Below are 26,763 nucleotides of genomic sequence, written 5' to 3' on the forward strand. Positions count from 1 at the left end.
GACTCGGCAATGAGGAAAGCGTTGAAGCTGGCCATGAAGGAAAGCACTCACCGATGGTGCATTTGGCACATTACTCAGAAATTTGGCAAGAAATTGGGCAAGCTCCCTAATTATCCATCTATGCATGAGGACCTCGAGAATGCAATTTATGACAGCCTAGATTGTGAAGAGTTTGAGAGTAATTGGCAAGCAGTGATAAAGAAACATGAATTAGAAGATGATGAATGGCTAACAGGTTTGTTCTTGTTTATGTATAAAAGTCCTTGAATATTTAATTGGATGGGTATTGTTGTTTATTGTATGTCCCCTATTGGGTTTTTGCTATTTGTATGAGGAAGTCTTCTGTAAATGCCTTTTTATGCTTGGATTGGCTTGTGTCAGTTGTTGTTTGTTTGTGTTCTGCGCTTTGTGTTCTGTTCTGTGTGTGTACTTGTGTGTCTGTGTTCTAGTATGTGTGTTCTGTTCTGTGTGTGTACTTGGTTGTGTGTGTTCTGTTGTGGCTGTGGGTGTTTCCAATGTGGAGGACCTTCTGGTTTCAACTAGGCCTACATTGTGATGAATTGTAGTAAAATATAATGGACAGGGTTGTATGAGGAGCATCAGATGTGGGTTCCTGCCTATTTGAAGCACTTGTTTTGGGCTGGCATGAAAATAATGCAGCGTGTTGAGAGTATTCATAGGTTTTTTTATGGATACCTGAGCAAGCACACATTGTTGTCTGAGTTAGTGGAGCGGTATGTTGATGCCTTGGAGGTTAGATCTACTAGTGAGAAAAGGGCTAATGACAATAATGAGAGGTATGTTCAACAAGCGTATAGTGACTTTCCAGCTGAATTGGTTTCCCAGAAGGTGTACACAGATGCCAAATTCAAGGAGGTGCAAAGAGAGTGCAGTCGCGTAATGTATGTTAGTGAGATTCATAGAAACAAACTTTCTGATAATGTGACTGAACACATTGTGGAGGATCGAGTTTGGTATAAACCCAAAAACTGTAGGAAGGAGAAACCTTCAAAGATGAAGAGGGAGTATAAGCTTATGTATGATAGTTCAAGTAAAGAAGTTTCATGTGACTGTAGGAAGTTTGATTGTGCTGGCATCATTTGTCGCCACATGATAAAGGTGTACGAGAGGAGTAATTGTTATGAAATCCCTGATAAATACATCTTACGGAGGTGGAGGAAAGATGTCATAATAAAGCACACACGGGTCAAGGTTTGTTACCATGACCCTAACAAAACAGCCGAGGTTTGTAGGTTTGATAAAATGATGGTCAGGTTTGGGTCATTGTGTTCTAAGGCATCGGCATACCTTGAATCAACTGCAGTGGTAATGCAAGCATTACAGCTTCTGGAAGAGCAAGTGGATGAGAAGATCGCAGTGGTTATCAAGAAGGGGTTAGTTGGTACACCTTCATCTGTGGCCAGGGAAAAAGGAAATAATAGTACACCTTCAACGCAAAGACAAGGTAGTTGTGACCCCCAAAATGCTGTAGAGGAAGATCCTCCAGTAATACCTAAAGATCCTCCACTTCCTAAGAGGCCTGCTCATCGCACCACTGATTCAAGGTATAAGTCGTGCCTTGAGAAAACAAGAAAGACTGCCAAAAAGTCAAAGACCACTGAAGCAAAAAAGAAAACAGATTCACAGGCAGGCTTTACTACTCCAAGTTCATCAACAATGCCCCAGGTAATTTGTTCTAACTCTTTTGTTATTATTTATCCATAGTCGATTGGAATTAAAAATATTACTTTAATTTTGCCACGATATGTATGCAGGCAACTCCGTCCAATATGTTTCAGCACCATGCTCATTATCAATATAGCCCACATTCTGCTGGAGGTATTCAGATGGTGGATATGGATGGGTCAATTGGGTACTTTACCTCTATTGGTGGAGGTGTTCAGCAATTTCATGGTTCCCAGATTTCTTCCCAGCAGGGTGGGTACCTTCCTTATTCACACTTTCCAATTGCCAATGTTCCTTATCCGATCCCCGTTCGCGGGTGGAGAAGCCTTGTGTCTCCTGCATCAGCTGCATCCAGGCAAGGAGGGTTCGTTCCAATACTTCCACGTACCAGGCCACCCGCTACTCCACCACCAACTCCAGCTGCATCACGTAGGATTTAGAATCAATTAGTGTCAGTACTTTGCCTAACCATATGAGTAGTGCTATTTTTTTAGTGTAAGAAATTCTTCAAAAGTTGGGGCTTTCTTTTCCACAATCAACCCACGATTGAATATAATTCAATGATGTTTGCCTTAGTTTCTAATTCAATGAGATAAACTATTTAGTTTTAATTTAATTCCTATACTATTTAATTGTAATTCAATGAGATATACAAACAAATGCACATTTCTGGTATCATTGGATGATCAAATGTTACCACTGAATATACAAGTGATACCAAATATGCACATAATGGTAGTATACATTCTTTAGTAAAAAATTTCTGCGTAAATAGTACCACTGAGGATTCGATGATACCATATAAACTTTCAATGTGGTCCCCCATCACGTGATACAATCCGACCCAAAAATAGGTGGGGTCCACCTACAGACCTCTAGTGAAAAGGATGGGATTTAGTAGATATGAAAGGGTACCACTGACAAATGAAAGGGTACCAGTGAGAACATAGAAGTGATTTTTATTGAATAGGATGGGAATTAGTAGATTTGAAAGGGTTCCATTGAACATATAAAAGGGTACAACTGACATATAATAAGGTACTACTTGAAGTACGTTCCCTTTGTGTAGTTTAGGGTATAGGGGTTTAGAAATGAAAAGGGGGGGATTTAGTAGATAGCAAAGTCTTAAAGTTTTATTTGACCGAATCCAAACGTTTAGTTTGATTCGTGTGTTGTTTGATTCCCGTTTAGTTTGATTCCCGTGTTGTTGTTGACTGGTACTTGTTGTATTAATGTTATAATGTGTAGTATTCATAACTTCATTATGAATACGGTGTAGTTCTCATTAAGACCAAATCCGGGAATTCATTTCACATAAGCCCTACGGTATTGCAATTGTTAACTTCACAGTTGAATCATCGTAATTGTGATTGTTATTACAAATTGAAACTAAACCCTTTACCCTCATAAAGTTTTTTGTTGTAACTACATACATGTGCAAAATTGGACAATACTCTTAACTTTAATTCTAGGGTACCACCAAACGGATAAAGGGTACCACTCATTATTATAAAACACCTATTATCTGTACCAAAGGTTTCATTGACATAAATTACATGCTAGGGTACTAGCTACGTAACGAAGGGTTCCACTAAGGTAGTAAAACAGGTAACTATGTTGACTTAGTTGAATAACACCGCAACTAAATTGGATGAAAATATCTGGTTACTAATCACACCCTCTATTACTCAAATGCATTTGCACTTTTACATTTCATTGTATTTGATTTTAGTTAAGGTACCCTTCATTGTTTATTGCACGATAAAGAGGATATAATAAATATGATCGATATGGGGTTGTAAGGGACAATTACCTTTACAACAACTACCTTACAACAATGTCATGTGTGAGTAGTCGAAGAGAAACCTATTAAGTGTAATGGGGTAATTGACTATCGTTCTTGTGTAATTCCTTGAATTGTTTCACTTCAATAACGATAAGCGATGATGCGAATTTAGGATATGATATAATAACCATTTTCCATTATTTAGTGCATTCCACCTCAATATGTACATTCACTAATTAAACACAAGATTTGTTGAATTCCATCGGAAAATGTAAATGTCCGATTGAGCTTGAAATTTAGTCGGTGTGACGTAGCAAAGGGTTTTATTCCCTAATTTAGTTCAAATTTAAAAATTTCATAGGGGCGGGATTTATTTTTGGGCTTTCCGCCAAAATCACTGATTTCCAAAGCTCTATAAATAGAGCAGCCTACAACTCAGTGACCCTCTCAAAGAAATAAACTAAAACAGAACAAAAGGGCAACAAAGGGGAGAAATATCCACTACAAGAACCATAACTACAGCCTACCTAATTATGCGTTCTAATTCAGCATCTGTTATTAGGGGAAGCAGGTTTCAAAACTCAAGCACCGACATATTTTTGATTGCTGGGAACAGAGGCAATTGTGGAGGGGATGTGTTAGCTGAATTCCAAATTTCCCTCTCGGAAGCTAACCACAGGAGGCCATACTACAAATGTAGATCATGCAAATTCTTGCAATGGGCACGAGATGAAGATCTCATTCGAAGTCTCAACAACTGTGGTTTTGACAATATATGTCATAGGGTTGATATGTTGGAGAAATTGTTGGTCAAATTTGTGAAGCTGTCTCTAACTATTATGGTGGTTGGTTTTGTAATGTACTATAAGGGCTGATTCAAATGGAGATGTATGACAGAATTGTAGTGGGTGTAAAATATTAGTAGGCCTTGTATCCCTTTCACTTATTAATGGTAAAATAATTACTAGTAGTGAATGTCATTTTTGGCTTGTAATTTCCTTGCTGTTACTGGTCTGTTTTCCTCATATCTAATTTAGAAGGGTTCCCATGGTACAAACCAGGGTTCCTCTTTTAACGTAGTGGAACTGTAACTAGTGATAGTTGTATTAAAACTGGATATAACTAGATATAGACAAGGGTTAAAATAAGTCTAATAATCCATTTCACAGAAATCATGATTTCTGTGACTTATCAAAGGAAGGAGGAATTTTAAAGACATCTTTTGAGATAGTGGTAGCCTAAAATTAGTTTAGGGTTGACTTACTAACATACAATGCTTCCTATTTCAATGTAGTGGAACCCTTACTAGTTTCACTGGTACTGAAAACAACTGTAATTGTGTAACAAGTACAAGTCTAGAAGTATGCCTAATATTTTGACTAAAGCATACATATGTTTGTAACTTAGTTTAAAGTACCAGGAAATGAAATGTAGAAATGTTAAACCTTTATCGTGTCTAGTGAAATAGCTACAATGAAAGCTAAAAATGTTTCATACACACTAAGTAGAAGGTTACATATAAAATGTTTTAATATTTAACAAACTAACTACATTTGAAGTGTTAATCCATACAATAAGGAACAAAAAGGGTACTTTGGTGCATCCATACTTATAGAGTCCATGGTTTGTGCATCCATACTTATACCCCCTTTGATATATGGTTCATCCATACTTGTACTCCGTTATGATATCTAGTGGTACCCTACAAAACGTATATGGTACCCTAATGTTTTATAATTGGAGCTAACTACTACGCAGTGGTACCCTGAAATTATTTCATGATACCCTTTGTTTTGTCAGTAGGATATCCTTTCTAGTTAGTAGAACCCTTAGTAAGGTCAATGATAAACAACATATAGAGTCCATGAGTAAAGGGAAAATAGCCTACACATAAAGGCATATTAGCCTACACATCAAGGGAAATTAGGCTCACATAAAGTCTAGGGTTAAAGGCAATGTATGTACCTTCCAATCACTTACTTGTGTCACTTAATTGTGTCATTCGCCAAGATTTTTGGAAATGAAATGCCTACAAATGGTATGTAAGCTCTAGTTTGAATATCCATTAAGTGGGTTTATCTTCTATGTGTTTAGGCAAATGGGTTCACTACAAAGATTCTTCCTAGTGTCCTAGGGTATGTACAAAGAACAACATATATTCAAACTATACCCATAGGGTATGTGTACTGACAAAGACATAGCAAATCTAGAGTGTAAGGAACATATTTCAGATTATGTGAATTTGATGTAGTGGTACCCTATAGTTCATTTGTGGTACCCTAAATGGTACTTCTTAATTGAAAGAAATTTTGTTGGATTTTGTCCACTTGTATAATGGTACCCTTTAGTTCAATAGTGGTTTCCTTATAGGACTAAATGGTACTTCTTAATTGAATATCACATGTTCCTACAGAATTTGGTGGCGGGAGTTTTTGCCTTTGTAGCCAGAAAAACAGAGTACACAAACATTTCCACACAGAATACCCAAAAAAAGGGTAACACATCTGAAGCCTAAAGGATAACACATCTAAAACAAAAAGGATACAATCACACCAAACAAGAGATATCAAATGCCATAAGTATCTGCTTATAATCATCAACAATAGAAATTAAACGAAATACAGATAATATCATAATACTGATATGATAATCAATTTCAGTTAATTCAAAATAGACCACAGGGACAAATTCGTACGTTAATACTGTTTAAGCATCACCATCCTAACCAAACATTAACAATTTGTAACATTTACAAGTTATTAACAAATCCTATAATCAGAAACCAAAAGATATATTGTTGTAACAGCAAAAACCAGTAAACCAAGGAAAAACAAATTAAACACGAGAGAGGAGGGTTAAACCATGTTGTAGTAGTTGCGGGGAGAGCGATCCTGAGCGGAGTTGCTTGAACTAGACGAAGAAGATGAGGGCTCTGTTCCGAAACCAGATTCGTAAGGAGGGACGTCAGAGGAATCCGGACCCGATGGCTCATCAAAGTTGGGAGCCATGCCATAAAAAGGATCCTTAAGGGCTGCAGCATCCTCATCACCTTCATCGTCGTCGTTATCATCTTCAGCATCAGACCCAGATTCTGGTTCTTCCTCTTCCTCCTCTTCCTCTACATCTCCCGCCCCTTCATCAGCAGCGTCCTGACCGTCTTCTACTTCCGCCGGTGCACTCACCCCTTGTACTTCTTCTGTAGCACTGTCATTATCCTCTGTTCTCGTTTTTTTCGAAACACTTCCATCAGAACCCTCATAAACTCCCTTAGGCACTTCCAACTTACGCTTTCTGCATCTGCACTCCTGTAGTCGACTTTACATTTCTTCAAGTTGGCTTTCCTTCTCGACACGACGGCTATCCATCCATTTCAAATCCGCTTCAAGGTACTCCACCCTTCTTTGTATGTAACTTTCTTCGTCCTCAGAAGTTGACGCCATGTATTTGTTTTTGTTCTTGTCTACCATTTTAAAACTTGATTTGGGATAAATTAAAAAGCTTGAATTTGGGGAAATTTGGGAGATCAATGGAACTAAAGAAACTTATAAAGGGTTTGAAATCTGAAATTAAAGATGAAAAAATGAGTTTTTGTATTAATTGTGATTTAAGTGAAGTGAGATGTTTTGGTGTGCATTGACCGAAGTTCGCGCGAATCAATGCAATTAGTAATGATGACTTTTCAGAATCCTAATTGTTGTTTCTAAAATCTTAATTCTGAAATTTTTTGTTAAGGGTTATCTTCACTAATATATGGGTATTTTTTTTTTTTTTTTTTTTTTTTGGTTTTTGAATACAAAGTTAACCATGATAATTTAATTTATAGGGATTTATTTACCCAAATCAGAATTTTCATTTCCTAGACTATTAATTATAGGGATAATAATTTAATTTATAAATTAAATTATAGGGGTAATAATTTAATTTTCATTTATAGGGATAATAATTTAATTTATAGGGATTTAATTACCCAAATCAGAATTTTCATTTCCTAGACTATTAATTAAAGTTGTCTTCTTACATAAATTACTTTTCAAAGGTTAAAAGGGCAAATATTGTGGTAAAACAATAAGGTTGTGTGGTAGTACATTAACTTAATTTGGGTTGTAACAAATAAATATTTAAGTTAGTTCCTATAATCGTTTATCTTGTCGTCGTCACTTGTTGTACAATGCAAAGTATAATGTGTCATGTGTCATGTTAATTTGGATATCCGACCACTTTGGATTCCCACAAATTAAATTTTTTTTTTTTGTTACGATAAACAACTACGGAGTAGCAACTTCAGTAGATCAAAGTGCTTTATGATTCAACCTAATGAATTCAACCATAGCAAAAGGGGGGTACTTGAAACATTGTAAAATTGTTTAATACAAAAGTAATCCAACAGTACTTGTCCAAAAACACAAAGAGTTTGGTGCAAATAACCCCTCTAACAACAAGTAAAACTATATTATAATAAGATGCAAATATCACCCCGGAGCGTCAGGAACCTCCCAAAAGGAAATTTAATAACCTTCCACCACCTGTTATGCATCTGGAACATCCTCATTGTTTTCCCACTGACGAAACCTATAGTCGGGCTGCAAAAAGAGTCGCATAAAACAACCGATTCAATTAATTAGTATCAATTTTAATCACTTATTTTGCCAAATCGTCAACAACTTCTTCGACGGACCACTTCTACAAAATATTATAAGCACAGTAAAATGGTACAAATTAAAGTAAGTGTGACATACCATGACATTTTTTTCAAAATTCAATCTAACAGTCAATTTGTCAAGCCAAACTATTGTTACATACCATTGCACAAAGATGTAGTAACATTTAAGCATATTAGTGTACCATTAATTAGAGATATTTCTTGAAAACATGTTCTTTGACCGGCACATATAAAAATAATTGTGACATACGAAGACTTAATTTAGATATCTAATTTGATCAACCAATTTCCAATTTGTTACAACCCAAATTATTTTTATATACCACTGAATGAAGACATAGTACCATTTAACCACATGGGTATACCATTTATTGAAGACGTACATCAAGATCAAGCACTAGTAGTACCACTGTGAAGTAAAGTAATCTAAGTATAACAAATGATTGAATGAAATGAACCACTAACATCATCAAATTGAAGTCCACACAAATTAAGTACTAAATGAAAACATGGGCATTAATGTAAGGAAGATACAGAACAAAACTAAATTAGTTTCAATATAGAACAAAGTTAAACCGATTTAACCACACAATTTACCTCAATGGACACACCCATCTGGTGACCAAAAAAGCTTTTTCCCCGCTTCAGAGTCCATGGGTAAGCATCTCTCTTGGCCCAAATCAGCAGAACACGACTGTATCCATTCATAGTCCCAAATGCATCAACATTGTACACTCTATTGAGTTTTTCAGTGATGTAGTGGAGTATTATTTGATCAGCTCTAGCCTCAGTAATTATCACGAATTCTGGGGAAAATGCATAGAAGAGTTTTTCAAATGTCTCATTGAATGATGGTCGGTTGATGTTTCTGGCATTCCAAGCAATAACAGAAGACCCAATTGGAAAGCACCCAGAACCAGGAACATCGTCGTGTGGATTACCACACACAGAAATGTGGTGGTACTTTACCTTGTGGACAGGAGTGATGCAGCTGAACACATTCACTTGCAGTAGCTTGACAGTCCCTTTCACCTCCATGACATGAATGTCAGCAGAATTCTCCCCAAAGAAAATGTGTCTTTCTTTAACAGGTAGGGTGTAGATTGGAAGTGAAGAAGGGTTGATTTTTGGCTTCATGTCAAAGATAGGAATGAGCTCCTGTGGAACCAAAGGACAGTCATCTGTCTTTGTTTTCTCACAGAACCACTTAGCGAAGGCAGCTACCCCTTTATGCAGATAGCCATCCAAATCAGAAAGGAGAGGGTAATAAGCTGGTTGACAGTCATTATCACCAACTTCCATGACACTTCTAGGGATGAAGGTCATAGTGTTGTAGTCAAAAGAGTTTATAAGCTGTTCACGAAGTTCAGTGGTGGGTAAAGGAGGGGCCATTTGATAATAGTCCATGTGGTTAGCAAAGTACTCAACGGAGTTGAAATCAAGCTCAGGGGTATTTGATGCGATGAAGGGAGAGAAATAAAGCACGGGTTCAGTAGGGTGGAGATGCATTTCCCTACCAATAATGCTGAAAATTGGCTTGTTGTTGTTCATGGTTCTACTACCAAACCAAACAGGGAGATTTCAGAGAGATTGATGTTGAGGTTCAAAGGGGGAGGGAATAGAGGTGAGAAGAGTGAAAGGGTTATAATAGACAAGGGGGAGGGTTAAATTTCCAAAACTCTTTATAATAAACTTTGCAAATTCCGTGTAAAATTCTGAAGTGAAAAGGCCTATTACCCATCACCTACTTCTGTGAAAAAGCCTGCTACAGTTGAGTGTGGTCAGAGTTCAGCTGTGCTACGTTTTGAACAATTGACAGCCTACTAATTTACAAAAATATGGAAAACCAAAGAGTGACAAGGAAGGATAGTACACCCTTACTGTGCTAGCGTTTGGCTCAAGGAACCACCCCTCTCTGCAAACAAATCTCCCTTTATCTAATTGTACCATTGCCCTCATTTTTTTGTCTTTTTTGTACTATGGAGATATGAAATCACTCCACCTCCCAATTTCAAGGTTATGAATTTTTAATTTCATAAACCCAAAATTCAAATATAATTTCATACAAACACTCAACAATGGGAAACAAAGGTGAACACAACAGTTTTCCTTCAAATTTGTTTAGGTCATTACATTTTGTACATAGTGGGAACTAACCTGAAGTGTTGGTTTGTTGTTGATGGTTTTTGCAGCGCTGAGGAATGCAAAGCAAGAGAGGAAGAGGAAGAGGCTCTTAAAAAATGTGAAGAAACTCAAAGACAATGGAAATCATGATGTCAATTCTGTTATAAGGAACTTCCACATGCCTAAGAGGAGCAGGGATATGATGTTCAGTCATCAATTGGCTACTATTGCTAGAGGGGGTGTAGTTGATGCGGTGAAAGGTATCGACTTTCATCCTGATTATCCTTTCTTATCAATGTTTCAAATTGGTATGGCAAGACATTTCCGCAAAGAAGCGTATTGTTTTATGTTTTATTTGGTAGATGTTGCTAAAATTGCTGTTAGCTTCCACTTACGAACACTCTTAAAAACAATCATGGAATGTATGTCGTACCCAGAGTACACCAAATATTTAAGGTTGTTTTTCGAGTTGTTTGATGACCATATAGAAGACTAGTACTACAATGTGGATAAAGCGATCAGGTACAACTGCCAAAATGGAGAGCAATATGGTTTGGCCCTCCTTGGTAGGCGATTCACTGCTCCCGAACGCCTAATCAAGCCGGACAAGGTGAAGATGGAGATAACACTCGAATGGCTTTACTTCTCAGTTGAGGACCCAATAGAGCTGATCAACAATGACAGTGAAGAAAGAATGAAATTCAAAAGTAAGATGCTGGCTGAAAATGGATATAACGAAATGGATAACCTTCCCCTTGTAATTGCTGAACCGTTCACATACGAAGACTACCCACCAGCTTATGTCCAACGTCTGGAGCATGCAAAGTATTTGTATGAGAACAAGGACGGTTCGTCAAGTGTTGCTGGTTTTGGTTGGAGTAGCGCTAGCAGTGCCAAATGGTTAGCTTGAAGGATGTCAATGAAGATTACAGTATCTTCTAGCTCTATATGTTTATATTTCAATGTAGTAACGTTTTGAATGTGTGTGTCTACCACGCTACGTTTTGATTTAAAAACATTGGTTATTGTACGTATTCCTTAAGTTAAGAAACTTCGTTATTTGTCGGTAAAATTGTTCCTAAATTAGGTGATCATTATGGTTCATTATGAGAGACGACGCACAAAAATTGTATTGAACCTCTTCCTACGAAGGTATGTAGCCCGAGTGAATTACTTAACCAAATGTTAAGGATAAAAAAGGTGCATGATACAAACCATAACCATTTTCATAAAGGGCCATATTAAAATCCAGGAACATTTTCAAAAAGGCCCAAATTACAATCAAGGACCATCATATTCAAAAACGGCCATCAAGCCCATAATCACATCCATATTGAAAATATCTTAACCAGGCCCACAACTTAATTGTCAATTAAAAAAAAAAAGGTCTCCAAACTCTGAAAATTCAACCCCTTGAAACATTGTCTAATACAAACAATAAAGTCTTCTACTGAGTTGTACCTATTGACCCATTCCACTTCCCTCCTCCTCTTCGATCTTCAGGAATTAGGCCCTCCAGGTTCTCCATCATGGCATTGAACTTGCTATGCAAATCATCCAAAAAAATCTTGGTACGTATATTGACAGACTTCTTCTAGCATTGAAATTGAATACATAGTGAATAGCATATAATAACGTAACAGTCCTACACTTTAAGGCACTCGATGTAACACAAATTCTTACCAGTACATGTGGAGTATCAAAAGTTACAGCGCAATGTTTGATGCATGACAGCATAAGCACACCACATGAATAACTATGCAAAGAAAAGAAGCCACCCAGTTGAACATAATCAAATCAAACTTGCATGTTCCATTACTAAAACAGATTTAGACAAAAGTATAACTCACGTGTCCGTTTGCTGTGGCATTTCCATTACTCTACGTGGCCAATTGCACATCTGATCAAGGACCCATTGCGGATTTGAACCAGCAAGCACATCCAGCCCCTGAACCTGTAAATTAACAGAGCACATCCACCAAATCAGAAGCCAGAAATTAAACCAGAACCTTTTAATTGTGTAGAGAGACTAACCAACTCAGTAACTATGTCTGCATGAGCTTCAAAGGGTTCTTTCATAAGAGAATCAATTATCCAAATTTGTTTCTCCACAAAATCTACTGCTAAGCACCACCAATGGTCACCATCCTTTTCCGACAAATCAAGGACTGGCATGAATACCTACATAAACATCAAATTCATTGAACATGAACGCAATAATTACAATAGAAGTCTACAGGTGAGGAACCTCACAACGCGTATATCGTCCAGCGCATGTGAACGGAAGGCCTTCCCATGCATCTTTGCCAATTCTGCATAATCTTTTTTTTTTTTTTTTTTTTTTTTGCATTAACCTTGTCTGGCAAAACAACAAAAAAATGAATTTAAACAACAACTAGATGCTAAGAACCCCTAACAAATAACCAAATAACAACAATGATGTTGCCATACCGCATAAGTAGGGTCCAACAGAATTCGCTTGCCAGGCAAAGGGAATTATGTGTCACTCCATTCCTTTGTGTAAAGCACAAAGGCCATGCGGACATATTGATCACCAAGTCGCGCTCTCCCTCTAATAAGTCGATAACAATCTCTTTGAGTAGCATCCGTACCATCGCACTCAATAATTGTCGGCCCAGGGCTGCAATTCAACACCACCCAATTCAACAGTTAAATACAAAGTTTTCTAAACTTAATTTCATATCACTAAATTTTTGGGGTAAGAAGCATACTAATTTTCGTCCTTGGGCTCCTTCCAAGCCCTAACAAAAGCCAACAACGATTTGTCAAAAGCAATTTGACGACTGCGCTCAACACCATCTACAGCTTTCGACTTCGGACCATTGTCCTCTTCACCGCCTTTTTTAGGATCATCTTCGTTCGGCTGATCCTCTGCAGGAACTCTCACAATGTCCTTCGGTAGACCCTTAATAAGGCTGTCGTTTGTTGCAGTGTTTGCATCATTGTTTCTGTTACCAACAGCACTATCAGTCACACATGACCCACCTCCACCACCACCACCACCAAAAGCACCCATGGCTTTCCCAACAATACCCTCTACAAGGGTAAGAAGTCTAAGAGCGAGCCGTGTCAGAACCTGCCACACACAAAATTTATGAACACACCATACATTACAGGCATGTTTCGTAATTATTTTCACAACATATCCACCAAAGCAAGGATTAGATTGACCAAATTAAATGTACCTTGTCGACAACATCATCTTCTTCAGAAACTTCATCTTCCCTTGGGATCATGGGATGCGGCTCCCCATTGTATGAAATATCTATAGGCTACACAACATTATATTCAGTAACAACATTTTCAAACTCAGAGAGTTGTACACTAGAATACACCTTACCATCAACTTTCCATAGTTATCACCTGACAATCGATCCTCAGCAACTGCGGCGCGAATTTCTTCTGATGTCCACACCTTGATCCTTGGATAGACACCCCACTGCATTGGAGCGCGTTGCAGGTGATCCAGGTAGTAAATCTGGACCATATATATACACACCCAATCAATCAATTTAATCATCACTAACCCACATATATCATAACTAATTTAAGCATAAACTTACTTACCAGAAGAAACACAGGACACCCACCACAACCAGACCTAAAACCATCTTTTAAAAACTTCTTCTGAAAGCGAGCAGCAGTATCACACAACCATGCCAAGGTAAAGGAACACCAGTCAAAATCAATTGCTCTCGAGGCAACTGTCACAGCAGGCACTAGTGCCCTAGCCATGTTCGAGCTATTTGTTGTTGTGCATATAAGTTTTCCAAAGGTAATATTTCACCAGAACTATCAAGTGGACACATTACCCTTGAAGCTGCAGTCAGTGATATTGTTTCCTTCTTAGACCCAACACCATATAAGTCAATGATCCTATTAACCTTCTGGAACTCCTCCTCACACTCCATATCAACATGTGTGGGCACTGGATTTGCTCCCATAGGTATACCAAGTATATACCTAACTTGTTTTGCACCAAGAGGCAACATGACTCCATCACCAAAAACAACTGTACCATCAGCTCCTACCCTAGTCATCAACCAATAGCAAAATTGTCGTGAAATATTCTTCATATCCAAACTCAACAACCCTTCAAACCCCATCCTTCTAACTAATTGTCGTCGGTCATCATCAAACTTCTGCACTGCAACATAAAATGACTCCACTCTACAAACAATATTCGGCTGTTGCAGGTTACAAAAACAACACATAACACAATTAAATAGCCAAATCAAATCAACACACCTAAATACCTAAACAAATATCCATTATTGTAACATTAAACACTGAATATAACTACATACCTTGCCAACATTCTCGAAATGTGTCCTAATCACCTCACCCCTAGCACACACTCTATGTCCTTCACTTCTCCTATGCCCTTCACTTCTCCATTCCTCCTAACAACAACAATACCATCCCATTATCAATTTACTGAAAAAAGGACAGCATAGCATTTTCAAGTACAAATCAACAATACACAAAAAACAAAGAATTAAACACAATAATACCTTACGGATTTTCATTGAACCTGTATCATTATGTTTTGACTTCCTCTTCTTACTGTCTCTCTGTAAGAAATGAACCAACAATCCCTTCAACACTTCAGAGCTTGACTGTTCTTCATCATCATCCTCAGCACAGTCATCAGATTGGGAATTAGTTGAAGCTTGATAATCTACATCCTTTTCATCCTCTTCATCACTTTCACAATGCTTGGGATTTCTTTTCTTAGCATTGATTTTGCTGTTAGGGACAAGTAGTTTAGAAGGGTCTTGACCATTAGGTATTTTAGAAGCCCCTTGCCCCTTAGATATTTTAGGAGACCCTTGCCCCTTTACGAATCCTTTACAAGACTTCAAAGTGACCTAAACCCAATACCAAACCAAAAATTTAATATCAATTTCCAGGATAGTTTACACAGCACACAAAACCTTATAAATGACTTACCCCCTTTTGCCAACCTAAATTCCGAACCACAGACTTTTTCTTCATAATTTACTTCACCTGCGGTTTCAAAAAAAGTGCCAATAAGTATCCACCGAAACCAGCTAAAACACAACAACAAAATTACACACTCAATAAAAAAGAAACGCAAAATTACATCCAACTCCTGCAATCTACACATACGCAAACTAACTGTAAGCAGTTTAGTCCATTATATAACAACCCTGGACCAAAATCCACCAGCATCACACAATCCATTACTAGAAATGACTAAATCCAATTGAAGTAACAAAAATAGACATTACATCAAACAATTAAACCATGATATGTAACTCTATCAATTCCATGACATAATTCAACAACTCAACAACTCAATAACTCAACAATGGAGAAAATTGGTGAACGAAACATACTACAGTCAATTCAAACCCTAAATTGTAATTCTTTCTGCTGAATGAAGATAATCATAACCCCAGTTACTCCGTGTAAAAGGAAAGGGGGTAAATTACAACACGAAAACAAACTACATTCAATTCAAAAGGAGTAAATTCAATAAACCACAACACAAACTACAATCTATTGAAAGCGACTAAATTAATTATCGCAAAACCTAACATTAACATTATATCAGACAAAATCAGGATCAAACCCTATATCGATTTAATAAACTACAATACATGCTTCAATCTTCATCAAATCAAAACAACAAGTCGACTTAGGGTTCTAACAATTTCGTACTTTGTCAAACAATTACTGGGTACAACATCGAAGTGGAAGAGAAGAAGGACTTACTCGTTCGCAGGGTTGAGCTCGTCTAACAGGAACCGTTCTTCAAGTACCAACACACGACTCAAATCGTGTATAATTTAAGAACAAAGTGGAGGAGAAGACGGCCGGTGGAACAAACAAAGAAAGAAGAACAATTTCGACCTCCAGAGGAGAGAGAATGAGACAGAAAGAATGAGAGACAGGGAAGAATTGAATTCGAATTAAGACAAATATAGGTAAGAAGTATTTCAGACAAGATACATCGTACATACGACATGAAATACCATAAAAATACAACATGAACTACCTTATAAATGACTTTTTTTGTCAGAAACTACCTTATAAATTTTTTTTTTGTGAGAACATACCATTTTAACAACATTTTTTGCAAGGACATACCAGTCACCGAATTTCTAAGTTTGACCTCAAAAACACGGCGTTGACCAGTCATGTGCCGGGCACGTGACTTCATTAAACCCATTTCTTTTCTCTTTTCCTATTCTTTTCCCTAATCTTTCTCACGACTTACCTCTTTATGATACCCAATTTCTTCTCTCTCCTCAATTTATCTCTCCTCTTAATAAAGCATTCACCTTAAACTTTCTTCCAGAAATTGTATCTTTGTAGAAATTACCCCCTTGCTTCCCTTGCTTGCTTTAGCTTTCCACTTTTTATAACTCCACCTTTTAACCATGTTTAATAGTTAGAGAAACTTAGATGCAAAGCCAAAAAAAATAAAAAAAAAATTGTCAACACCAAATAAGTAATCACTTACCTTAATTGTAGTGGTTGAAGTCCTAGCGTGTAGTAGAATTTTCTTTAAAGTAATTTAATTTTTGCCATCCTTTGCTACAGTTGAATGATGGAGTTATTGCAGGAGGGGATGAATTGAGGAGAGAGAAGGTTAGTCAGGGTAAGTCGTGAGAAAGATTAGGGAAAAGAATAGGAAAAGAGAAAAGAAATGGGTTTAATAAAGTCACGTGCCCGGCACATGACTGGTCAACGCCGTGTTTTTGAGGTCAAATTTGAAAATTCGGTGACTGGTATGTCCTTGCAAAAAAATTTGTTAAAATGGTATGTTCTCACAAAAAAAAAAATTATAAGGTAGTTTCTGACAAAAAATGTCATTTATAAGGTAGTTTCTAACAAATTTTCCTATAAATAATAGTCATTACAACTCTTCATATAGTTAGTAGTTTGTAGCAAACTAGCATCTGATGAGACAACCAAGAACTAAGCTCCATCAAACAATCGATCGAAACTACTAAATTGCCCCGCCATTTACGTGCTCCAATCTAATTTCTAAACACCAAATGTCCATCCTTGACTCTGTCTCCTCCTGAATAATGAGCGGGAACGAGACACACTTCTCCCAGCTTCAGCACTCGAACGAGACAATGAGCTTCTTCTATTTCTCCTGAAAAAAGTAAAGACACTACGAAAAGCACGAGCCCAACCCCGGCTTCTACCTGACCTTCTCTCCCTCAATGGCCATGAAATCCTTCGGAAATCATCATTATTATCAAACCCTCCTCCATCCATTTCTGTATAAACAACAGGAAACAAACCCTCCTCTGCCGTTCTCCTCCCACCGAGAAACCTACCAACGGCGAAACCTCCACCAGGCAGTCTCCATATCCTCAACCCCACCATCATCCCATCATCAGAATCCGAATCCCTACCATCATTCACACTAACACCATTATCAGTCGGCAACTTAAACCGACAAACGGGGCACGAATTATGCAACAACAACCACGGAAGTATACAATCCGAATGATAAATATGCTTGCAGGGTAATTCTCTAGCATTCATATCAATCTCAAACTGATCTTTACAAACTGCACAATGTGATTCAGATCCTACATGACTATCAACAATTCTAACAAAAGGAATAGATTCAACAGCCGATTTCGAAGCAGGCGGATTAATATTATTATCAATACTATTCAAACTACCATTAAAATCCAATTGCCCTAATTGATGAAGAATCCGATCAAAACCCGAACCCATTAGAAATGCTGCAACACTAATCGGCAAAGGGCGAAGCCCTAAACCCGAAGTATCATCATAAAACAATTGATATGTAGGAGGTGAAGTTTCATCAGTTGAATTAGGAAGAGCAATTACCGGATAAATCGAAGAAGGAGACCTACGAATAAGGCGAGAATTGTCAGGTGGAAGAAGCCTGGTGGTAGTAGGAGGAGAGATTGGAGAAAGAGGGGAGAAAGTAGATGAAGCGTCGATTCCTTCGACGAATCCGCCGCCACAATCTGGGCAAATTACGATGTGTTGCGTATGAACCCTAATGAATCTGTCGCATCGATGGCACCAGAATGTTGATCCATTTGAATCCATTAGAATGATTTTGAATTAATGGAAATTAATTTGCAGTTTTTTTTTTTTTTTTTTTTGGTGGATGTCGGAATTTAATTTGCAGTTGCAATAGAGAGATAAATGGGATTTGTGTTTTGTTGTAGTTTTTACTTTCGCTAAAATATAAGAAGTTCCGTTTTATACTGGTGGTATTGAGTGCTTGTGTTTTGTTGTAGCGTGCTGCTTGTTTTTTTTATATTCTTGGAGAAGGCTTTCTTTCTGGTTTCTATTTTTGAATGACCATGTCAATGTTGGCTGATTTTGACCACTTTTATCAATTAGTAAAAGCTAGTCTCCAATTGATTTTGACTAGCCATGTAATTGTAGTCCCTTGTTAAAAACAGTTCATTTTACAATATTTATCGAATCATTCATTTCGTAGTAATCATAATAGTAGGCAGTGGTGGAGCCAAAATTTTTTATAATGATACGACATCGTACCATTTGGAACCCATTTATCAAACCTTAAAATTGTTTATTCACAAAAATTAAGATACATATACGAGTCGCATAGCAATCCTGAAAAAATCTTCTTAATATCAAGATTCAAAATTACTTATAAATTATATTTGTCAAACCTTATAGATAGTGAGGGACATCTCAAGTGGTTAGAGCTTCCATCCTAGTTCCATAAAATTTTGAGATTGATTCTCACCCCCGCCTTTGTGGCTCTCTAATCAACAACAAAAAAAATAAAAAATAAATAAATAAGCACAGTATGCACAACACATGAACATAAAGCATTAAAATTTACCTATAGAGTACTTGATGTTTAGAAAGTACTACTGGTTGTCTTTCCATTTCCTAATAGCCAATTGATGTTAATTATAATTTCTAAGTGTTACTTTACTTCCTATGGGCTATTTTCCTAGTACTAGAGCTGTTCACGGACAGGTTAACCCGTTAAACCCGCCCAACCCTGCCCGCAAAATAAGTGGGCTTGGACAACCATTTTGAAAAAAATTGAAAATTTGGGCGGGCTAGGCCCGGCCCGTTAATATAAATAGGCGGACACGGACAAGACAATATGTACCGTGGGCTAGCCCGCCCGGCCCGTTTATTTCAAAATGTAATAGTTTAATGATTTTTTAGTTAGTTGATTATGTAGTATATTTTAGAAAATAAATATAAAGAGAATATATTGGACTTTAACCTATTATTAGCTATAACTATTTATTTCAATTTTATATTTAATCATTATACTTGTATTAAATAAGTTCATTCTTTCCTTTTTTTCACTAACATATGTCACAAGTTAAATATGTTTTTTTCTAGTATCATTAGTGATCAAGAAATTTTTAAGATAACTAAATCGAAATAATATTAAAATATGTAAATGATAAAAAAAAAAAATATTAGTGTTAGATATATGTAAAACAAATATTTGAGGCCCATGAGCCCGCAGGCAAGCCCGACCCGTTAATAAAGCGGGCTTGGACAATTTATCAAGCCCGCATAAAAGGGCTCGGGTTAGCTATAATTATTAGCCCGTTGAACAAAAAATGAAGTATAGGCCCGACCCATTTCCTGTCCAAGCCCGCAAACGATCACCTCTTGACAAGCGCCGCGACAAACAGGTCCTGGACCTGGTTGTCATCTTAGGTATTTATTATTTGATCAAATTATTTTCCCAGAAGGTGAACAGTAAATACTGTTCCACCAACTGATGAGTGACAAGTGTCACAGATGCCACGTGGTCCTCCACATCACATATGTGAGAGGCAAATATTTTGGGTAAAATTACCCCGCCACGTGGCCCAATGAAAGTAGGACACGTGTCCACCCAGTATTGGTCTAAATTGGGTCATTAGCAAGATGACACGTGGAATTCACTGTTAGGAGAAGGAATTGCGGCCTTTATAGGCCTAATACCCGAAAAGCTGCCAACACTGCGGGCAGCCCACCAAATTAGTGACCCTATAAATAGGGAGATTTCCCCCATTTGTGGGACAAATTGAATTTTAATTACAATATTCCTAACATTCTCTTACATAAGAGAAATCTCCTGATCTCGGAATCCGAGAAGATCTCACTTTTACCTTTTTCCGCACTTTTACTTACTCCATCACGTTCTAACTTGATCGTCAGAGGCGGAGCTCCATCCGCCCGGAGTTTTTGTTGTTTTGCAAGTATAGGCGCTTTCCGACCAATCTTCAAGTCGTAACTCTCCCGAGGGACAAAAACACCCAAAACAATAGCTGCCTTCAATGCCAACTAACTCTCAGCTTTGACTTATAGCTTGGTACCCGTCTTTTGCTTTTGATAAAACTAATTTGGCTAGTTGGGATCACCGTAGTAGGTGGTGTTGCATGGAGTAACCCACTACAACTATGTACTCCTTTAACTTATCTGTTAGCATCTTATTTTGCTTAAACATTTCTAATGTCGTTGTAATGGTTTGCATCTTTTGAAGGCTTTATAATATTTCCTTTGTTGTGCTAAAAAATTGTAGGATTTGGAGAATCATATATAGTTGAAAACTCCACAAGCCTATTAACTCAATTGGTCAAGCACTGTGTATATTTTATTGGCACAGAGGATGTAGGTTCAAGTCCTACATAGGCTAATAAGATTTAGACAATTAATGACCCTTTTTTTAACAAATAGGTTAATTTTTCACATATGTTATGACCCTTATATGAATATAGTGATTTTTTTTACATGTAATAACCCCCTTGTTAGTTGAGACGATTAATACAAGAGGGGGGGTGAATTGTATCGAGTTCCTAATGACTACTTTTGCGGAATAATAAAACAATGGATATAGGAACTTGCAAGAACACACAGATTTTACGAGGAAACCTTCCAGGGCCCAACTGAAAATAAAACCTCGACCCTACCTTAGGGATTTCAACACAAACCACTTCACTATAATAGGGCAAACACCAAATTACAACCTATTAACACAGACCTTTATTCACAAGTTCCACACTTGCTACTCGATAGGACTCTATCCTACCCAATCTAAGCACCACACTTAGGTTCACTCGTACTGACAAAGTACAAAAACTCTCAGCTTCACACTAGAAGCTTATACACTCTGTATGCAATGTAAAAAGATAACAAACTCACACAAATAACCCAACCAGTACAAATGTACGACACCTAGTATATGATAGGCAAGCTATGCACGAAATCCGAAACTAATATGACAAGTTAGAAGCTTGGTAAACTTACTCTATTAATGCTCAGTGATTTCTCCACGCATAAACTCGCAAAAACCTTAAACCATTTCGATCTCTATTATTTATACAAATATGACTTGTATAGCAAGTAGGTTTTCTAAAAGATAAATAATTTAACTTAACCTATCTTTAAAACACGGTTGTATGTAAATCATATTTGAAGAAAATCTTTTCCGAAGTATTAGATAGAAAGATATTGTTAAAAAGAATCATATCTTTTAACAAACAGATTTAAAGAAATAAAACCTTTTAGAAAATCTTCTCTAAAATCTATCTTTTATATTTTCTTTATTTATTTACCAAGCAAACTTGCCACGCTTCTAATAAATCTTGTGCATTAACCTACTTAACATATTAACAATAATATAGAAAATAAAAGCCTTAGCTAAAGTAAATTGCTGCGCCGCGCTTTTGTACAGGTAGGTTACTTGGGCTCCACGCAGACTAAGTTCCTTCAGGGACCTTAGCTTGCTGACTTCAAGTTCCTTTGTTTAACTTTTTGTATAAAGATCTCCTCATGTCTTCTTAGTTCCAGTTACTTCTTCCATCACCACGATCAACTTCACCTAAACTAATCAAACACTTGAAAACCTTTATTAGATGAGTTTGCTTTAGTCTTAGTTCCTCATCATCAAAACCTTTAAGCTTCAACAATTTCCCCCTTTTCGATGATGACAAACTTAAGCAAACTCTTGAGAAAAGTTAAACAAAATATAAGGGCGTATTTTTGTATTTTTTATTTATTGACAAAAAGATAAACACACAAATAAATAAAAATATGAAAACAAGAAAGCAAAAAAAACAAAACAGAACATAAATAAAACTAAGAAATAAAACAAATAAAACAAGAAATAAACTAAGCTACTTAGTATCATATCAGAAGAAATTTCTGATACTTTATCAACTAGAACCCAGAATAACTTTTGCTTCCAAGTTTGCTTCTTCTTTTCCCCCTTTTGGCATTATCAAAAAGTCCCGCCTTTTCAAGTTTATTAAGCATCTAGCCACAGCCCCACAAACAATTCATCGAGTGTGGGAAACTGAAGGCAGTGCTGCTAACTTACCTTAAGCAAGTTCCACTTTCCTACAACAATTTTCATAATGCACAAATACACACATGTATAGGCAGTTCCAAAAGCATTCATTAATGATGAGTGTCATTTATGGCACTCATTTGGCCTTTTTTAGGATGATTTTCATGCTATTTTATAGCCCTTTTCCTTAGTTTTTCATTAGTTTTGTTCTTTATTTCGTTAGTTTGTGCTTTCCATAGTTAGTTTCCTTGTTTTGTGCATTTCTTTGTTTATTTGTTCTTTTTCCCTTTTATTTGTTTGTTTTCGTTTGTTTTTAGGTTATGATCGTGTTTCCAAGGATTCTCGAGCCTTCCTCTCATATTTCTCATCAATTTGGATGCCTCATGTTCGCCTTTTGGAACTTCAAGTTTGAAGGAACGCAAAGAGCAAGTCAAGAGCTCGGTGCACGTATGCGGTGGGGGCGTCATTTTTGCCATGAACTCACCAAAATGGCCCTTTCAAGACTGCCTACCTTGGTTTTCATCATCATCATAAAGACGAGCGCACGAGGATGAGCTTGGACGAAGAAGAGGGGGGGGGGGGGGCTCCCCTGCTGCAAGGTGCGGGCGCGCACGAGGGTGGTGCGACCGCGCACCTGGGTGGCGTGGGTGCGGGCGGGCCTGCCAGGGCCCCTGTTCCGTACCCTTTTTCCCGCGGCCGCGCCTCTCCTCTATTGCGACCGCGCCTTCCGGGGTTTCTTTTGGGACGATCTAACTAACTCTTCTTTTGTATCTTTCCTATATATAGTTTTTCCTTCTATTTTAGATTGAGGTGTCTTGTGATGTTTCCTAGCTAGAGTTTATCGTAGTTGACGCTAGTTAGACCTCTAGGAGAATATCTTGATATGCTCTCTTCGTTGCATGATTGATTTTCCCTCACATTGCTTGACTTAGTCAATTTGACCTCCCAATTAGTTGAATCCGTTATGATTACATGTGGATCCTAGCCCTAGTGTTTATTACATTTTATTTCTTCACGTTTATTAGTCGTCTTTGTCCTAGCATAACATTCACACCCAATCATTACATTTCGGAATAGCTTGACCATAGACAATAGATAATCGCCCACCATTCCTTTGGGTTCGACCCTCAACTTACCATTATACTTGTGTAGGGGTGTGTTAAGTGTTTACAAATTTTTTTTGGCTTTGGGTAGGGGTTAGCTTCAACGACCTAGTCTCGTCCCTCGTCAATTAAAACCAAAATAAACATCTTACTGAACAACTCTTTACAAAACTAAAATAAAATTGTTCAGAAACCTAAAAACATAAACTGAAAATGTTCATGACTGAAATAAGAAAGGGCTAGGATAGGCTAAATAGGCTAGGTTGGGAATAAGGTAGATCAAATCTGAAGGAGTTCAAGAATCTTCTTGTTATCCTCCTTGGTTTGCTATGCAGAGGCTTCCAGCTTGTCTTCCGGGCACTTGATAGCCATCTGGAACTCCTCCTTCTAAGACCTGAGATTGCTCTCAAGTTTCTGCACAGTTTTCTCCAACTGCTGCACCTTCCCAGTGACAGCCTTGATCTCCCCCGTGGCTACCTCAAGTTGCTTCTCAGCAGTTTCAACTCGATCAGTAAGCTCTGCCACCTGCCCAACCAGAACCTTATCTTCTTCATTATCAAGCTCCAAAGGTTCATCTGTTTTGGGTGTTTTTGTCCCTCGGGAGAGTTACGTCACAAAGACTGGTCCGGCTGAGTTGTACCTGCAAAAACAAAAAAGACTCCGGATGGTGGAGCTCCGCCTCCAACGATCAAGTTAGTAACTTGAAAGAGAACGAAGAGTGCGGAAATTTAAGTGGGGATCTGCTTGGATTCCAAGCTCAGGTGTTTCTCTGATGAGAGAGAATGTACGTGTAATAAATGATTGAATGTGTCCCAAATATGGGGAAATATCCCCCTATTTATAGGGCCGTTGGAGAATGTGCCCCTATCTAGGTCACTTGACCTAAATTTTAGTGGGTTGTGCCGTTTTACGGCGCTTCTAGGGATTTAGGCCCTTGAAGGCTGCCATTTCAGAAGCCTAACTGAGGGGGCCACGTATCAAGAGGATATTGGGCCACTTGAGCCATCCTGATCTCACCACGTGGCCTCCTCTCATTGGTCCACCCGTCTAGGGTGTTTTTACGCTAAACATTTGCCCCTCACAGGGGTCACGTGCATGTCACGTGACACCTGTGACACGTGTCCACCCATACTTTCTCTCACTATTTAATTTTCTTTGACTTTCTAGAGAGAGAAAAGGAGAATTTTAGAGAGAGATTCTCTGCTTCCGTCTGCGTCAGAATTTTCAGGATTCCCGCGTGCTAACGTTGCAACACCCGGTTCACCGTCTATAGCTGTTTTCAGATTTTTCAGAGCTAAAGTAAGGTAACTGCCTGTACCATCTTTAGCTTTTCTCTTTTTAACTTGTATACATTCTTTCTCCGCCTGTATACATAGTTTACAAGTAAAAATGAGTTCTCAATCCACATACTCGGCACTGCCTAGGACACTCAGCCGGTCCCCCGGAATGGCTGAGTCTAGAACAAGGGGTGCCTTTTCTGGACTATTAGAATTGATGTGCTCATCTTCGAATTCCTCCGTCTCTGTGTCTGTGCAGGACACAATGGCCATAGTCAAACAGACGGCCAGAAAGTCTAGGAGCCGGCGCACTATGGCAGTGCCAGCCGATGAGATTGTTCCGGATGGGGAACATGAGGATTTGGAGGAGAGTGGTTCTGATGAAGAGGCTCCCGCTTCTTCCGGGAGCTCGGACATACGGGAGGAAGGCGGTGAAAAAGCCGCCTCCTCTAATGGATCCGACGATGATGAGGCAGGTGAAAGGTCGAGGGCCGAAACTTCTGGCTTTGACCAGGATAAATTTGCGGCTGACTAGCAGCAGTCGCCGAAAGTCGCTGACAACCCCAACCCTAAAAGAATTAGAATGCTTCCGGGTGACATTGCCCTGTTAAAGAGCGGTTTTAGGGCTTTCAAAGAGAAGCACCCCTTTGGAGAGGGGTGGGATATTATCATCTCGCCTGCTAATGCAGTAATGGCATGGGACGATGACATTGATAATGCAGACCACTACTTTGTCTGCTACGAGGCGGTTATAGAAGCCGGCCTCCGGTTCCTTCTTCATACCGGGATTAGGAAAATCCCAAAGGGGTATGATCTGGGAGTTTGGAAGCTCACCCCCAACTCATGGGTGAACATTTTAAGTTACATTGCCGCCTGCGAGCTCCAGAACTTAGCTCCCAGCTTCTCCGCCTTCGCTCATATGCTTTACTTAAGCAAGGCACCAGGCGGTCATGGGGCGTGGTACACTCTTTCTACCTTGCCCCAATACTTGATGAGTTTGGACAAGGTGTCCAAGTGGTCAGGGTGGAAAGATAAGTTTTATTTGATTTCTTCTCCAACTCTGAGACACAACCGGACACTATGCCGGTACAACAAGGAACCGCTTCTTCTGGGCAGGAAATGCCCCCTCCCGGCGCTCTTCACTAGGGTCGGGGAACAAATAATGGAGCCGGGTTTCTTTGAAACCACTACTGATCCCATGGGGGATGGGACTCATATTATAGTTCCAAAAAACTGGATCCCCCACCCGGACTACTTCAAGGACGAATGCTTCTTGTCCGCCTGTGGGTTAAGTCCCATGTTTCACAAGGGTAGATCCACTTGCATCCGGAATGTTTGTGATTTTATTTTACATTACAAACTTTCCATAATTTCTTCTAACTTTTGTTTTATTCATGCAGCCGACGCCTTGAAGATGGTTTACCCGGCCAAAACCCCAGCTAAGTCAGCGGCGCTACTGCGCAAGGAGGCTGCTATTGCAAAGAAAGCAGTCGTTGAAGCCAAAGAGTCCAAGAAAGGCGGGGTAAGACCGCCTGCCTTAGTTTTTTTTTTTTTTTTTTTTTTTTTTTTTTTTTTTTTTTTGCAAAGGCAACTTGCCGGTTGGATATATTTAACTTTCTTAATTTGCAGGACTCTGCAAAACGCATGCCTCGATCCTTCTCCAAGCTTTTCAAAAGGCAAGGAGAGGATTTAGAAAAGGCTCCGGCTGCCAAGGCCGCATGGAAGGACCCTCCCCGGTTAAGATCTACTTCCAAAACCGATCGTCCCACGACCGGTGGAAAATCCCCTGTTGC

The 26,763-nt window shown here is 38.4% G+C and overlaps 2 protein-coding genes and 1 pseudogene across 5 annotated transcripts; all 3 read right to left on the reverse strand.

The window, feature by feature from the left end:
* Positions 1 to 11,376: 11,376 nt before the first annotated feature.
* LOC145585456 (uncharacterized) lies at positions 11,377 to 13,266 on the reverse strand. 3 transcript variants are annotated; one of them, XM_081642164.1, is made up of 7 exons: positions 12,989 to 13,266; positions 12,708 to 12,897; positions 12,510 to 12,615; positions 12,291 to 12,424; positions 12,107 to 12,210; positions 11,940 to 12,012; positions 11,377 to 11,847 (listed from the first exon to the last, which is right to left on the reverse strand). In XM_081642164.1, the coding sequence occupies exons 3-7, from the start codon at positions 12,604 to 12,606 to the stop codon at positions 11,704 to 11,706; spliced, it is 552 nt and encodes a 183-aa protein (XP_081498290.1). In that variant the 5' UTR covers positions 12,607 to 12,615; positions 12,708 to 12,897; positions 12,989 to 13,266; the 3' UTR covers positions 11,377 to 11,703. The 3 variants fall into 3 exon arrangements, with proteins under 3 accessions (XP_081498290.1, XP_081498284.1, XP_081498298.1); XM_081642158.1 differs by having other exon boundaries at positions 11,377 to 11,850; XM_081642172.1 differs by having other exon boundaries at positions 11,377 to 11,850; positions 12,291 to 12,437.
* On the reverse strand, positions 12,988 to 14,685 carry LOC145571970 (uncharacterized). The gene is made up of 5 exons (XM_081630988.1): positions 14,585 to 14,685; positions 13,845 to 14,464; positions 13,618 to 13,755; positions 13,463 to 13,549; positions 12,988 to 13,353 (listed from the first exon to the last, which is right to left on the reverse strand). The coding sequence occupies exons 2-5, from the start codon at positions 14,010 to 14,012 to the stop codon at positions 12,988 to 12,990; spliced, it is 759 nt and encodes a 252-aa protein (XP_081487114.1). The 5' UTR covers positions 14,013 to 14,464; positions 14,585 to 14,685.
* Positions 14,686 to 16,455: 1,770 nt separating this feature from the next.
* On the reverse strand, positions 16,456 to 18,712 carry LOC145585477 (E3 ubiquitin-protein ligase RDUF2 pseudogene; annotated as a pseudogene). The gene is made up of 2 exons (XR_014100669.1): positions 16,771 to 18,712; positions 16,456 to 16,678 (listed from the first exon to the last, which is right to left on the reverse strand). The product of XR_014100669.1 is annotated as an E3 ubiquitin-protein ligase RDUF2 pseudogene (transcript).
* Between the last annotated feature and the right edge of the window lie 8,051 nt (positions 18,713 to 26,763).

Source organism: Chenopodium album, chromosome 2 (genome assembly GCF_948465745.1).
Source record: "Chenopodium album chromosome 2, dcCheAlbu1.1, whole genome shotgun sequence".
Classification (NCBI taxonomy): Eukaryota; Viridiplantae; Streptophyta; class Magnoliopsida; order Caryophyllales; family Amaranthaceae; genus Chenopodium; species Chenopodium album.